The 17,534-nt window shown below is 28.4% G+C and overlaps 1 protein-coding gene across 1 annotated transcript in view; it reads right to left on the bottom strand.

The window, feature by feature from the left end:
- Positions 1 to 17,534, bottom strand: part of LOC111624148 (bromodomain-containing protein 3-like) — a 102,455-nt gene that overhangs the window by 55,202 nt on the left and 29,719 nt on the right. The window contains exons 2-6 of the mRNA XM_023366943.1: positions 9,518 to 9,557; positions 8,223 to 8,429; positions 4,769 to 4,837; positions 3,948 to 4,032; positions 1,040 to 1,443 (exon numbers count right to left, since the gene is read on the bottom strand). Of these exons, the coding sequence (XP_023222711.1) occupies positions 1,040 to 1,443; positions 3,948 to 4,032; positions 4,769 to 4,837; positions 8,223 to 8,429; positions 9,518 to 9,557 (805 nt within the window). The remainder of the gene's footprint in view (positions 1 to 1,039; positions 1,444 to 3,947; positions 4,033 to 4,768; positions 4,838 to 8,222; positions 8,430 to 9,517; positions 9,558 to 17,534) is intronic.

The following is a 17,534-nucleotide window of genomic DNA, read 5'->3' on the forward strand; positions in this document are numbered from 1 at the left end:
TATTGAACGGTGACCAAAGGCAAAATTGGGGCTGATAAGAGGAAACATTGCGTTTAATGGTTTCCAGATGATGAGAACAATGTACAGTAAGGGCACAAAGTGTGAGATTCATAGAAAAGTTTTCCTAAGAATATTTCCAATCCTTTTCTCACACAAGAGAAAATGGGTTAGGGGGCGTTGGGTATAACTTTATGGAACAAAGGGGGCAGTGGATCGAAAAAGTTTGAGAATCACTGATTTAAAAGATCAAATTATTTAAAAAAAAAAAGAAAACAATAATACAAGATGGCAGCATAACTGTCTACCTCTATTCAAATTAATAAATTTCTAATATTTAATTATAGCCTTTACATAGCCCAAGAATTGGCATATCGTTTGGTGTGTTATCAGGCATATTATCTGTGACTTTTTTTTTTTTGTTTTCTGCAAATTGAATTTGCATTCCAGGTTGGTTCATTCCGCACTAGAAGAAAAGATGATGATGATTCACACTTCTTAACAATGTATATTGTGTAATTTTCTTTGAATAAATGTTATACATAAAATATTTGAGTATTTTTTTCACCATGGAATGCATTATTGTATTTTACATTAATTTATATGGGAAAAGCTGTTTCACTTAATGAGTGTTTTGCATTATGAGTAAGATTCTGGAACAAATTATGCTCGTTAAGCGGGGTTCCACTGTATATTAGTGGTGCTTGATATTACTGAATAATTAACTGTTGATGTGATAGTTTCCAATACTGTGTATAAAATGAATACCGGCTAATATTGTTATTGAGATTCAACATTACTGATATTAGGGATTATCAAAATTTTCAAAGTTAATTAAGGTAATTTAAATACTGCATTAAAATCCTTTTTACATATTTATCACAATATCCTGATTTAACTAGTTTACATCTCTTTTGTAATTATGCTTTTTCCTTCTTACAACATCAATATTTTTTATTCCAATAACTGCCCACCAAAAATACAAAACATTCATCCAGTGAGCAATAAGAAATATGATTAAAAGTATTCCAATAATAATTACCTTTGATGGACCTGTTTGTACTGATGGTGAAACAAGAACAGATGAGGCTCCAACAGACTGATTAACAGGTGATAATAACGGAGGAGGAGGTTGTGATGAAAGCTGCATTTGTCCATCTTGTGCTATGCTATTTACAGGAGTAATACCGCTAACTACAGAGTCTGGAACACTACCGTATAATGAAGATTTCACCGTTTGATGTGCAGGTATGGTATTTGTGGAATTCATAGATGCACATATTGTTGTGGGAGTATTTGTACTTCCTGGAATAGACATTGGTGCAACTATACTTGTGGGAGGAGGTTGAGGTGACTGACAATTGATAGGAGATGGTACGTTATGAGGCATTGTCGAACTGGGTGGCTGAGATGACGTATCTTGCTGAATAGGAGTTAAGCTTCCTGCTGAAAATCATATAAACATATAATTTTTTATCACATACAGGTATAACTCATAAAATATACTTAATAATGAAATAATTATATAAAACTTCATTTACTGTAACATTTTACAAAACAAAACTAATACAAAGCACAACTATCATGAGTTTTATGTTAAATTTAATTGTCTATTAATTTTGTAGCACTTATTTCTCACATATGCCTCATGTTTTTAATTTGTAAAAATTAATTTGAGCAAACAAACAATTAAAATTTTTAGAAACAGCTGAAATTTAAATTAAAATAAAATTTTTGAATGTAATTCTTAATATATTGTTGCCCAACAGAAATTTAAATTGAAAACAGTCACATTTATCTGAGCAGAAACATATTAAATTCTTTCTATATANTTTTTAATTTGTAAAAATTAATTTGAGCAAACAAACAATTAAAATTTTTAGAAACAGCTGAAATTTAAATTAAAATAAAATTTTTGTAAAAAAGTAATCATTGATTAAATATTTTATATAAAGACAATAAAATATACAAGTGTACAGTACATCAATAAAATAGTTATAAGAGATCTTAAAGAAGACATTTGAAAAATTTAAGTAATGAAAATATACATTTAATCACAATGTTTAAATGGTATTTCTCATGTTCTGTCATGTCGTGATTTTTGTTTTAGTCTACTGAAAAAAAGTCACCTTAATGGTGTCTAGGCTTTTTATATGTTGTGTCATGTCCATATGACACAACATATAAAAAGCCTAGACACCATTAACAATCATGGTTTCAAAAGGCATTCCATGGCAGACATCCCTACGACCTACTCTGGGATTTTGTCTACAAAACTGCTTCAAATGGCTGGTTAGCTCAGGGATGCCATGCCTGTTTGGGGAGACAGAAGGATTCGTGATTGCCATACAGGATCAAGTCATAAATATTAAGAACTACAGAAAACACACTCAAAGATACAACACTCACAAATAACACATGCAGAAAATGTCACATCATGCCAGAAAGTATACAACACATCACTTCTGGTTGCAAGCTCTTGGCACAGACAGATTATTTACACAGACATAATCAAGTAGTAAATATAATACACCAAATGCTTGCAAAGAGACAACTTATTAGACATCCACAAATCATACTACAAATACATCCCACAGACAGTATCGAAAAATAACAGGCACAAAATGTACTATGCTGGAGCCATAATCACAGATAAAACAGTTTACCACATAAGACCAGATGCCACACTCATTGACAAACAATAAAATCACATATATTATAGACATATCCATTCCAAAAACTTACAATACACAAAACACATGCACTAAGAAAGACAGCAAGTACTCAGAACTCGCCCAGGAAATAAGGCATCTGTGGAGGATGGATAAGGTGATTGTTGTACCTGTCGTTCTCTCCTCTTCAGGTGTCATACTACACATACTACACAAAAGCCTGGGAACGTTACAGTGAATAGAAACACTTACATCACCCTACAGAAGGCCACTATATTGAACACATATCATTTTGTTAGGAAATTCCTGAATACAGCACACACAATGACACTCTTATTTAATTTTTGTCCTGTTTTGGTTACTATGCTTTGACTCTGGTTCAGCATAGTACACATCCATCAGTGTCAACTGAGTATAACTCAGTAAACCCAACATAATTAATAATAATAATAATAATAAGCGCACAGCCCAAACGGTTAGAAGTTGAAAGTTGAAATTTGGTACATAGTTAGGGTACATCATGAGAATGCACACTAAGAAGAGATTTTTGGAAATTCTCCCTGCAGGGGAGAAGAAGAGAGTTAAAGATTACCCTGAAGAACTCAGTGTCTACTGTACTATTTTAGATGTGTTTTTGCAGAAAATCAAACATTTTGTTAGACCCATCTAAAAGTTCCTTTATTAGCCTCGGAAGGATCAAATTCTTGCACCCAGTTAAGACAGGTAAGATTGGCTATATAAAGGTTATCTTACCTAAGGGTTTATCACACAGAGTGCCCAATCTAACATATTTTAAAAATTCTTTATGCCTCTACTGTACACAATTTAAAGAATTTTTACAATGTGTTAGATTGGGCACTCAGTGCGATAAATCCTTACATAAGATAACCATTGTAAATATAAATCAAACACTATAATATATAGTAAAAGAATTAAAAGTACGAAATAATCTAATAATCTTAATGTTTGCTATTGTTATTTTTTCCCCGAGCAACACTGAGCTCATCTGCTAGTTCTAATATAAAATAATTTGCTAAAATTTTAGTTTTTAACTAAAGTATTAATTTTACTCTTTTAAACAGCATTTTAATTTATTTTTTATTTTTTTCAGAAAACCAAATCTTGATTTGTACTTGTTTGTGTAATATACAATCCTTTATGCACCAAGAATCAGTTATAAAGATGAAGAATAATATATTTGATCTCAATTAATTCAATAATTATTAAATTTAAAGTCAAAAATCAAAATCTAAAATTACACACAGTTAATTTTCTTACCTCTTCCACGACCACCCCCTTTTCCCTTCTTCCATCTGCCTTTTGCACCAGGAATTTTGGGAGTAGGCATGGCGATTTCTACTTCCTGTAAAAGGTTTCATATTTTCAGACCAACCAACAACAAAAATATGCATATTTCAAATATTAAGTGTCTGAAATTTCAATAGATTTTATACATAAGATTTGGTAAAATTTTGACAAATATAACTAGTATGCTACTGAATTTGATGTAAAAAATATTGATAACAGTGACAAATGTTTTTTAAATTCCACAAAAAATAAAAATATCATAGAAGATAAGACACTTCCACAAATACAGCAGCAAGACAAAATTCAGATAACATTTTTGAAAAATGCTTAGTGTGTCATTTCAATTTTAACAAAAAATAAAAAGTTTTGGTTTCATTACAACTTGAAAACTCAACACTACTGTAAAAAAAATCTTAATTGAGTTTTCAAGCTTTATATATATAATATATAAAGCTTTCTTTAAAGAATGATGAAATGATTTTGTTTCTATTATATATCAAAAACAATCAATTTTGTACATTAATCAAGTTATAAATAAATTTAGTACAGGTCAAAAGAATTTGAGTTAGCAATATCAGATAATAGCATAGCATTAAATATATGTAACAGTATAGCATACTGCAAGCAAATTGTGTCAAATTTTAGCATATGTTGCAAGACGATTGTGAAAATAGCTTTAGTTAGATCATTTAAATTAGCAATATTGTTTATCTAAAATTGTTAATAGACAAATGTAATATAATGATAATTAATTTTTTATAATATTTCAAGATGATACTCATTCAACTCACTTCCTTGGGCATGTCTGCTAATTTGGTAAGGAAAAGTTTTTCAAGTGTCTGAGCCATCAGGACAACATCCTATAAAAGAAAAAAAAAACATCAGTAATTAAAATTGAATTGTTAGATATTAAAGTAACATTTTAAAACGAAAATAGCCAGTAATACATACAAATATGTTAACTTACTGCATTTAAATTCTTACTAAATTATAATTATTATTATGAATACTTCAAAAAAATCATTAACTTTTTAATTCTAATGTCAATATTCAAAATATCCTAAAAAAATGATATTTTAAAAATGTATCTTTTTATTGATCAATAAAATGCAATCCATTGCACACTTCAACAGAAATAATATTCTCCAGGTCAAAACATTATATGAAAATTTTATTCATTAAACTACATTAGTTTTTCTTTTATCACATCATAAATATCTGCTATCATCATGGATATGTATTAGATAAATAAATGTAAGTTTCTCTAATTCTATAAATATTTTTTTTTTAAATATTTCATAAATAATGCATGTTACATAAAGTTTACTTTGGATGAATAGATTTTATGTCAGCAAGAAGTTTCAAATGTTATTTCTACTCCATAATAAACGAATAATCAAGATTAAGTATTTCTAATAATGAAGAGAAAACCAGTAACAAACATGACCAGCTCACAGTGCTGTCAAGTGTACTCACAAGTGAGCTTTTCCCCAATCACCAATTACAATTAAATCAGCATCCAATAATTTAATCTATTAAAATAGTTTATTATGGTATATCTTTCTTGAAAAAATATGCCAAGACTGGATCATTAACTCCATAATAATATAAATTTTGGGTTTTTTTTAAAATTAGATACAAATTTAATATAGTAAATTAGATATCATTTTAATGTCTTTCATTTCTCAGAGGAAAGTAGAATTTCTGCTTTTATCATTCAATTCTTGTAAAATTTTTAGATGAATTCATTCTATCTAAATAATGAAACTCCACACTAACAGATACAGTCTAGTTAAACTTAAATAATTATAGTCATTTAAATCACAATTCTTAAATTCTGCAGATTTTACATTATTGTTTCAAGAAGAAAATCAATAGTAAGAGACATAAAAATCTATTATTATTATTATTACAAAAGCAATTAAAATGTAAACTGAGAAAAGTATATACACTAAGTAAACAGAAAAAAATAATTTTAAAAATTTACATACAATATCTTCATATGTAAAAAATCCTAAACAAAAATGCATAAAAACAACAACTGTATGTGAAAACAGTAAACCAACATTCAAATATCCAAAAATCCAGCAAACTACTTTTAAATTTTAAAATTTTGATGAACAATTTTTGGTATCTGAGTGGTTGTTTATTGCCTAAACAAAAAATTTTACTTTTACATTTCTTTAAAGGTACAAAAGATTCACCATAAAATTCTATTAATAAAAAATTGTGAATCAATAAATTGAATTCAGAATTCATAGTCTAATAAGGAGAATGTGCAAAGTAAGAAATACAAATCTAAATGACATTTTTGTAGTTTGCAGGTGGAGGCCTTGAGTACACACGTAAAATATTATGCGTAAAAAAATTAATATTCTGAAAACTTACATCTGTCTAGGCCAGGTCAGTATTGACTTTTTAAGAATCGATAAAATTTTGCAAATATAAAAATTTATTGAAAAAACTCATATTAAATTTGTTATATTTTTATAAGATTTCCAGTATTTAATGTAAACTATGAAAATCATTTCTAGTAATTGCAATATAGCACTTACAAGCAAAAACAAATTAAATTTTAACTTCAAACAAAGCATATTCTGATACAGACTTATTACTTAATATCTATTACATAGTCTAATATAAGCTCTACTTTATGTATACATTTTAAAAAAATATTTAAGACATATATTTCTGTCTTTTCCTTTCTTTATATTAATATATAATGTAATGCTTAATGCTGATAATCCAAACAATCCGATATACAGTATAGATATAACTGACATTATAAACGGACCACTCTGTCAAAAATATATATATAGTTATTTTTGACTGTTTATACATATATATAATTTTTTATTTCTTATTTTTGACTGTTTACATATTATGGACATTAATCAAAATATATTTACATTTATATGCATTAGCTGTTTAACAATACATTCTGAGAACTACTGTACATTGTTAAGAACACATCTTACAATGTACTGTACATACACAAACCTATATGGTATGGTCTTCTATTCATGTAGGCTACATGTAACAATGATAAATATTCATGTACCTAAACATATCTAAACTAGAGCTACAAATTCAGGCAGCTACAAATTCTTCAACTCTTTTATAATCTTATGAGACATTTNATACAGTGGTACCTCAGGATATGAACGCCCCAGCATACAAAATTTTCAGGATATGACATGAAATTCCAACATATTTTTGCTCCACGATACGAACAAAAATTCACCATACAACATTACGTTAGTTCACAGCGACATTTTTTATTCACTTCTGTTCATTGGTCTCAGTCCGTGTGTTTGCTTCGTCGTGGAAGGATCTCGCTCGATAAAGGAAATCTTGAGGTATTATCAGAAAGTGACTGATTTTATTGAAAAGAAACATCCCGAAAAGGTTCACACTGGCCATATTGCTGCTCAGAGTAATGACATTTGCCCAAGTCATTTTAGAAACATTTTAAAAAATAGGTCAAGCCAAACCTCTTTGGATTGATATTTTACCAAGCGACCTCTATCCAGTGAAAGTGCTGGTGGAAGTGAAGAAAAGAAAGCAAAAACCAGTAAATAAAAATTTAAAAAAATATATATATAAAACATCATTAATTTTTTTTATCTTTTCTAAGTTATTTTTAAGTTATTGTTACATTATGTTATGCAAGTTAAGTTTTAGTATCAATTCCCTTCTCCCTCTCTTCCTCCACCAGTTTACACCTCCACTGTTGTCTATCCTCAAAGGTAAAGTGCAAATAAAACTACATTTTTTTTATCAATTATTATTCTATTATAGTTATTTATACATTTACAACTACAAAATGCATTTTTCAGTGTTTTCCTTACTATAGTTATTTTTTTTAATATACTACTTTGTTTTAAATTCATTTGAGTGTGTTTTTCGTGTTGGAACAAATTTTTTGGTTTTACATGTAATCGTATGGAGAAAAATGATTCACTTTATGACATTTTCATGATACAATCTCAGTTTCAAAATGAATTAATTTCATATCCTGAGGTACCACTGTAATTATTAATTTCCTTCCTAAATTGCATTACAAAATAATCATAATTAATGCTTCCATTGACAACTGACGGAATTTTAATAACACTGATCAATCTGTAATACAAGTTAATAGTTATTGCCAGATACTGAAATAGTGTATCGTGAATACTCCAATTATAGTTTTAGTAAATTACAAATTCAAATAAATATGAATAAAATATATATATATATTATACTTACTGGTATGTTTAATTTCACAGCATCCACTGGTTCATAAAATGGCCAAGCAAACTGATGCTTCCATATAGCTTTTATAACTACTTTTAGAAAAAACTGCAACTGATTTGTATTTCTGTGTGGTTTATTTGTAGGTATAAAAGGTGGCTGAACGACACCATTAACTGGTTCCAAAGATATTTCATCTTCAGTAGTGAGTGAGTCCTGAAACATTTTTGAAAAGGTTTAAAATTTAAATGAATTTAAAACAGTAACCAAAATTTAAAATTTAAAGCTGGAAGATTTTTGAAAAACACAAAAAAAAAAATTCAGCAATGAGTTGTATAACTCCTGGCTGTTAAGAGATTTTATTGAAAAAATAGCTTTTGTATTATTAATCATAATAAATAAAATTGTGTGGAGTGCAATCTGTTATGAGATTTTATTATAAAAAACAATGAGCTTATACCATCCATCCTCTGTGTTAGCTAGTTCTCATCTTCAGGTAAATAGTTGATCTTTATAACTACTGCTGACTGTTAGCCAAAAGTTATGACTCAACTCAGACAAAGGCTGATTAATCTGTGATTTTAAGTCTAAACTTTATTTTCATAAGCATTTCAATGAGTATCAATGATTATTATATCAATTCTCTTATGATTTTGATTATCATAAATAATAATTAATTTAACTAGATACCAAAGTTTATTGAAATTTTATTTTTTCTATTAGTGTGCATCTTCTCTAAAGAAACAGTTTATAAGATATTTATAATCTATCAATGAGCGATAGAATATATGACATTTCTGATTTAGAAAAATTATAACAATAAATTTTAAAATATTAATTCTGATTTGGAATATTAATATCATAAAAAAGTTTGGTTGAGATGTAGAATTATGATATCTCACTGGCCATCATGATATCATTTTATAAGTTTTTGGTACATTTGTTAAATAATTAATTATTGTAACAATCAATGCAATGTCACAATATTAATTACTCAATATTACCTGTAATGGTTCAATTCTTAAATTGACAAACAAATTGTTTTAATCCAATCAATCATACAAGTTCTTTTAAAATTTCAATTTTTATTCTTTTATTTGTATATGAAGGAATTTTCTCAAATGTAAATTTCATTTATAAAAAACAAATTTGAATCTTTCATAAATACAAATACCTTCACTTTTTGTTATTATTGCATATAATTTAATTTTTGTAAACTAAACAGTATCTACACTATTTTACATTTAAAAAATAAGCATTTTTTTAAATAAACAAACTGAGAATGATCATCATCACAAACTTACCACATCATTTAATCCATTTTCATCTTGGATTCCAGTTCCCCTAAAATGATAAAGTCGAATGAGCATATTTCAAATAAATCTATAACTAGATAATATGACTAACAGAAATATATAACTGTTTAAAAATTATTACATAATATTCTATGCTACTATAAAATAGCATGCATTAATACAGTATAAGCCATTCAGAGTAAACTAAAACTTAATAAAGAAAGGAACAAAAATACCACACAACCTTTAATCCAACAATTATAATTAAATAACAAATGCTTTTGGCCTTATTTATTGGCCATTGATATTCAGAAAATACAAAATAAATGGTTATAAGATAAAATATTCCATGTTTTCTTCTACATTTTGAATATAAAGATAGCAAAAATAAAGAAAAGCTTAGAATTAAAGATAAAAAAAATAGCTTTACTGGCATTTAAAACAGAACAAATTTACACATAAGTACTTTCAAACTAGTCGTCATCTTCGGATACTAGACCAGTATCTGAAGAAATTAGCTTAAAAGTACTCATAGGCAATTTTGTTCTGTTTTAAACCGTACTGAAGTTAATTGTTTGTCTTTACTTTCCCAACCACTATGTATACATAACAAGGGAAAATGTTGGAATCATGTCAAATTGGACCTTCCTGGTTTTTTTGCAAATCTCCACACTTTGAGACTCCCTGCCAAAAAAGTCAAAAAAGAAAATTGTGTGGGGGCATCTATTTTGTTTAATATCTCAAGATAAAAATTAAGAAATGAAATTTGGCACAGTAGCTTGTATACAAGGGACATTGATGCTATTAACTTTTGGTAGCTAAAAGTCAAAGGGGGTGGGGGAGATAAAAAAGTGGTCACATGCCATATCTTAAGTAAGGTTGAGCCTAATGAAGATTTTACTTGTTATTAGCGTTTACAATTTTTTTCATAAAACTCATCTACCCTCAAAATTAAGCTTTTTGCCATTTTATAATAATTAAAATTATAGAAGGTTTTTAATAATAAAATTTCATAACAGATGGTACCACACAATTTTATTAATTACATTCAATAATATAAAAGTTATTTTTTAAAATCAAATATCATAACAGCCAGGAAAGTTATGCAACTCATTGCTGGATTTCTTTTGTGATTGAAAACATTTTTTATTTAATTATAATTAATTGCTGGATTAAACATTATTGTTTATTCTATTCTATTCATTCAGTTTAGTTTTCTGCAATCAATAAAACTTTTGCTTTATTGGAGTTTTTAAGAGAAATAAATATCCATTTTTCAGACCTATAACTCACCTTCAGAAAAGAAACATGAAAGTTTAAATTAATAATTTTCAATCTGGTTTCATTACATCCTAGGATGATGCAACAAGCTTCTAGGGAAGTCATGATATTCTGATATCTAATAATTTATTTCATATTAGATGTGTCTAACACACTGAAGTATGACAGTTAAAGGGCTGATTTAAAAAAAGTTGAAAATTATTAGTTTGAACTTTAAAATATATTTTAAAGAACAAAATTTGAAATTATCATCATTAATTGAATTTAAAGCAAACTATTTATTTTTAAAAACCTCCAACAATGCAGAAGTTTTATTCATTTCATAAAACTAAATTGAAGTCAATGTTTGAATTTTATGACGATAAATAATTTAATTTTACATTGCNGTAGTGAAATCGCTTGCCACACGAGCGATCTAAATTCGATCCTACCTTGGGATAACTTCTTTTTTATTTTTAATTGATGATGACAGCCACATGAATTATAATAAGATTCAATAATCAAGACTCTTTCAAATTTTTGTGTTTTCCATCGAATAATTTTTACGATTTCCGTTATTTCACCTGATCTGTATATAAAAACATAAGAATTAGAATACAGTAAAATTCTATTATAAAATAAGCTATGGTAAATGAAATTCAGATAACTCACAGACCCAGCTCTTTCTATAGATTTTTTTTTCAAATTTTACTGTGAAATACGAAGCAGAAATATGAATTCATTAACTATATTTCTCTGTTTAAATAAGTGGAAAAATTATCTCTATGATTTAACTATGTTTGTTATGTGTAAGTAATCACTGAGACCAATTAATAATTATTTACTAAAGGCACATTGAAATCACAGTTTGGGTTAGTCTTTTTTATCCAGAAACTTCTAGTTTACTTAATTTAAACAAAATTAGTTTCTATTAATATTAATACAAGACATCAGCCTAAGTTCCTACCTTTAGGCTGTATTACAATGAGAAGAATCTGGCAGTTTGGTAGATGATTATTATGATTATTATGATTATTATTTGGTAGATGAAATGTTCATTTTTAAATGGCATGTAAATAACAGTAAGTCAGAAATGAATTTAAAAAATAGCATTTGAATTAATATGACATATTTTAACATAAATAAAGTTTTTGACAGATTTTTACATATTTGAATCTTTTTTATGTAGATTTAATTGGCGTGAAAATAATAGGCTTAGAAATTTAAATACCCAAGAAATTTTATTCATTTACAATTTAAATTTTAAATCATATTTCTATCCATTATCAATGGCTGAACAATTTCTAACTGATTTTGTTGAATTTCTCATTAGATTTATGTTTGGTGGTTGAAATATGCATTTCATTGGCTACCAAATTTCAACTGATTATTCAATATTCCAAGCTTGAAATAAAATATTAAACCATTTCAAAATTTTAAATTTTATGCTATGATTGATTTATCTACATTATGATTTTTAAAACAAAGTTTTCTAATACTACATCATAAGTAATTTAAATATATTTTCTTACTATTTCTTTTATTTGATATGGAATTTTACACAGGTAAGAAGTAATAAAAACTATTACGTGGGGAGACCCAAAAATAACAGGAAAAAATTCAGAAATAATCATGTTTTTATTTTAACAACTTCATATTTTATCCTTCAAAATTCTCTCCATTACCTTCAATACACTTGTCCAAATGTTTTTTCCATTGTTCAAAACACCTAGAAAATTCCTGTTCTGAAATGCCTCTTAGTAACTCTGTCATTTTTATTTTTACCTCTTCTATTGTCTGAAATCACTTCCCTTTGAGTTCCCTATTCATCCTGGAGAACAAAAAAAATTGCAAGGTGCAAGATCAGATGAATAAGAGGTGTGGGAGGAGGGTCATGCCATTACTTGTCAAAAACTGCTGCACAGATAGTGCGGTGTTGGAAAAACAAATTCTCTGTTCACCACAAGTCTGTTCTTTTCCTTCTCACAGCATCACAAAGTCTTTTGAAGACTTCCAGATAACAATGTTGCTTGGCTGTCTGGCCTTGATGAACGAATTTGGAATGAACAATTTCTTTCACATCAAAAAAACTAATTAACATGGTTTTCACATTCGACTTCACTTGTCTTGCTTTTTCGAGATGAGGAGTTCCTGATGTTTTCCACGGGTTGACTGGCTGGCTTGGCATTTGGTTTCTAGATCATAACCATAACACCACGATTCATCAGTTATCATCTTACATAACAAGTCCAGATCATTTTCCAAATGTTCTTTCAAAGCCTGACAAGCTGCTAAGCGACTGCCTTTCTGATCAGTGGTCAATAAGTGCAAAACAAACTTTGCAGAAACTCTTCTTATGCAGAGTTCTTGTGACAAAATTCACTGAACTGAACTCCATGAAATCCCAGACAAATCAATGAGTTCATCAATGGTTCAATGGTGATCACTATTGTTAAGATCATGAATTTTCTCAACATTTTCATTAGTTTGAATGTTGAATGGATGCCCAGACCTGGGTAGATCTTCAGTAGACAATTCTCCTTTCTTTGAAAGTGGGAAAACCACTCATAAACCCTTGTCTTACTCATAGCATCTTGTTTGTAAGCACATTGTATCATTTCAACCGTTTCCAATCCACTTTTATCTAACAGGAAGCAAAATTTCACAGCAGCATGTTGCTCTTTAAAATCTGACATCACATTTTTGATGGAAATGAAATAATAGCTCTCACAAAATAAATCGCTACGGGCCAACAAGTCTTAACATGCTGATGCCATTTTGCATACTGATTCTGTAGGATTTTGTCTACAGACATCTAGTGACAGATATTTGTACTACAAACTTCCTGCCCTCCACAAAATTATTTGTTATTTTCAGGTTTCCCCAAATATCTCAACTAGTAGTGCTTCTGAGAAAATAAAAGCAAGTTCAATTTAAAAAAAAATATGTAATAGTAAAAGTTGCAAAATTAACTGGAATATTTATTCAATTACTTTTCAGATAAAAAGTAATTTATTATAACTACAAATTAAGTTAATTAGGAATTGCAATCAGTTACTTTTTTTACAGTAACTGATTATAACACTCCTATGAGTTTCTTAGCATTTTATTAACAACTTGTGTAACAGAAAGACTTGAGATTTATTCCTATTTCTCTAAAAATGCCAATAGAACCAAAATTGTTTTCCATTCTCTTAAGAATGGTTAAAATCTATCAATGAAAGTATATACAGGTATACCTCGAGTTACGTCGTTTCCAATTATACGTTGTTTGTAAAAAATGTATATGGAAAAATAAAAATCAAATTTAAGTTGTTTTATTCAAATTTACGTCTGTCCACCACAAATATTGACATCATAATATCACTAGAAAAATGTTCAAAGCACATAAAATCATATTAAAATATATACATTTACAAGTATGTACTGTACTTACAGTACCTGCATTCATAAATTTAGATTACTTTTTTCTGTACTATATTAAAAACTAAAATTTATTTGTTTGTAAGCTTAAAATAGATCCTTATTAACCATATATTATTAGAGATGCATTGGTACATAAAATACAGAACCGGGAATGGTAATTTATGGTTTAGCCTAGTGACAAGTAGATTCGGAGACATGTAAATTCAACTTACGTTGCCTCTCCTAAAACCAATTACCGACGTAAGGCGAGGTATACCTGTATACAATTAATGAAAAAAATAATATTTTGCCAAGCATGCATAAAAATAAGCAAAGTGTGCAACCTTATTTTTAATATTCCATTCCAATTTAGGCTAAATAACTTATTCAATCACTTGCACAGATTTTCTGTGATATGTTTTATCAGCTTATAAGTAGCTTGATAAAACAACAGTTCACACCAAAAATATCAAACAAAAACAATAAGAAAAAACATGAGAGCATTTTACAAGGGGACCTTATGGTCTTGGATATTTAGTTTGGGATGAGATTTCGCAGGTTAGTAGTATACCTCAAGGGTGTCCACCCAGAAATATTGTAAAGCACACTAGACAGAAGATTCCGAGGAAAAGGGTTCTAAAGTTTTAAGTGCAGCTCATATACTGGTCAATTTTACACTATGGGAGCACATTGAAATGGCTGATTCTGTAGTGAAATCGCTTGCCACACGAGCGATCTAAATTCGATCCTACCTTGGGATAACTTCTTTTTTATTTTTAATTGATGATGACAGCCACATGAATTATAATAAGATTCAATAATCAAGACTCTTTCAAATTTTTGTGTTTTCCATCGAATAATTTTTACGATTTCCGTTATTTCACCTGATGAAGAACCTTATGAAAACGTTTGTGTGAACTTTTTTGTTTTTATTTAATGTCGCACCGTAAAAGGTTTGTGGGTGTATAGTTTTGTATTTTCACGGTATTGTGATAAAGTTTATTTTTAATTGCTTTAAAAATTATAACAACTTTTAAATGAAGTTAATGACCTAAAAATATTATCATTAATAATTTTGTTTTATTTATGAAATGACTGTTACAGCTAATTAAAATGTGAATTAAAAATAATATTTTATTTTTAAAAAGTTGAATAATTTCAAATGCATTTTTAACGGAGGTAAATTAAAACTTTAATTACCACTATAACAAATTTTCAGGTAGGGTTTTATTTATATAAAAATTTTTACAATATTATCTTTATTTGTCAATTTTTTTATTTTACATACAAGTACCTGAATGATAATTATCATAAAAACATTGAAAACAAAACTACTTTGACATCTTGCACAATTTATAAAGGACGATTGTTTACATGAACAACCTTTTTTAAAAGATCTATTGGAAAACATACTTTGTTTACATTCATGAAAATTTCTCTTTCATCAGAAAGCCTGGAAACATACCAGGCATACCGGATCATTTCATTAAAAATTGGCGATGACAGTTTATGATGCACTATTGATCATATTTTTATACAGTCTTCACGAGAATTTATTTCTCTATTATTTTCAAACAGATAAGTGCAATTTTGTATATGCTTTATTAGATTTTTTACCTGTCTATAAAAATAGATGTCACAAGGTTGAACAAAAATAAAACTAAAATATTATCTTTAAATTTATCTTCACATTTTAATTAGCTGTAATAGTCATTTCATAAATAAAATAAAATTATTTATGATTTAATTGATAATATTTTTTAGGTCATTAACTTTATTTAAAAGTTGTTATAATTTTTAAAACAATTAAAAAGAAAAGTTAGCCAAAGGTAGGACCAAATCTAGATCACCCGCGCAAGCGAGTTTGCTACAGACTCAGCCATTTCACTGTGGGTGCGTTTACTTCTGAGTTAGCAGTGCTAATTCTGATAACCGGATGTGACGTCATTAGCACGTGTATTCGTGCTTGCTTGTCCAATTCGAAAGTGAACACATACGCTAACAAGAAATATGGCTGTTTCCAGCCATATTTCTTGTTAGCGTATGTGTTCACTTTCGAATTGGACAAGCAAGCACGAATACACGTGCTAATGACGTCACATCCGGTTATCAGAATTAGCACTGCTAACTCAGAAGTAAACGCACCCTGTGCTGCCATAGTGTAAAATCGACCAATATATGAGCTTCCCTTAAAACTTTAGAGCCCTTTTTCTCAGAATCTTCTGGCTAGTGGGCTTTACAATTCTTCTGGATGGACACCCTTGAGGTATACTACTAACCTGCAAAGTCTCATCCCGAACTGAATTTCCAAGACCATAAGGTCCCCTTGTTAGACAAAAATAAATGAGGCATCAGTAGAACCTTCCATACATGGATGAGTTTTCCTTTGCACTCTATCAAGTTTTCAGTATGCTACAATCTACAGAAATAGCTTGTCTGAAGTTCTGTTCTCTGACATAATGTCACAAAAATTTTTATCAATCTGTGTTCAGGTATCCTTTCAGACAATAAATGTAGTTTTTTTTTTTTTTTTTTACCAGAACACTTAGAAAAGTATTTTGTAGCAAACTATGGCTATATAAAAAAATTCTTTACAAAAATAATAAATAAAATAGTAAATTAAGAAATTTCCTAAAGTCTCTTCATTTTTATCAATACAGGTATACCTCGACTTACATCGTTTCGAGTTACGTCGTTCCCAATTATATGTCGTTTGTCAAAAAAGTATATGGAAAAAACTAAATTTATTTGTTTGTAAGCTTAAAATAGATCCTTATTAACCATATATTATTAGAAATGCATTAATAAATAAAATACAGAACCGGAAATGGTAATTTATGGTTTAGCCTAGTGACAAATAGAATCGGAGACAAGTAAATTCAACGTTTTTTGACTTTACGTCACCTCTTCTGGAACCAACTACCGACGTAAGGCGAGGTATACCTGTACAGTGATAGTAATATTTTTGCTGCTGTATAAGATTGTATCTAGTTGATTGAGTGATCTACTACAGCAGTTACTTTATGAATTATTTTTATCAAATTACACATGAAATAAATGAAGCATACTCTATCTATTATGACTACATATTCATTTGCTTTAACATAAAAACACATACATTTTGCTACTTTTATGACAAAAATCCAAAGGTTAATGATTATATTTGTTGAAATATAAAGACAGTTGAAACTTGCTTATCTGGACTCAAGTCCAAAAATCCAAAATCACAGAAAATCTTGCCAAAACATATTTATAACATTTGAAAATCATATAATGATATTAAGATGATGTTCTTGTATATTATTTTTTATTTCAAAATCAGCAACTAGGGTTATGTCATTAAATAATCAATAATGATAAT

The sequence above is a fragment of the Centruroides sculpturatus genome, unplaced genomic scaffold, assembly GCF_000671375.1.
Source record: "Centruroides sculpturatus isolate CEXI.00-Female unplaced genomic scaffold, Cexi_2.0 scaffold380, whole genome shotgun sequence".
Lineage (NCBI taxonomy): Eukaryota > Metazoa > Arthropoda > Arachnida > Scorpiones > Buthidae > Centruroides > Centruroides sculpturatus.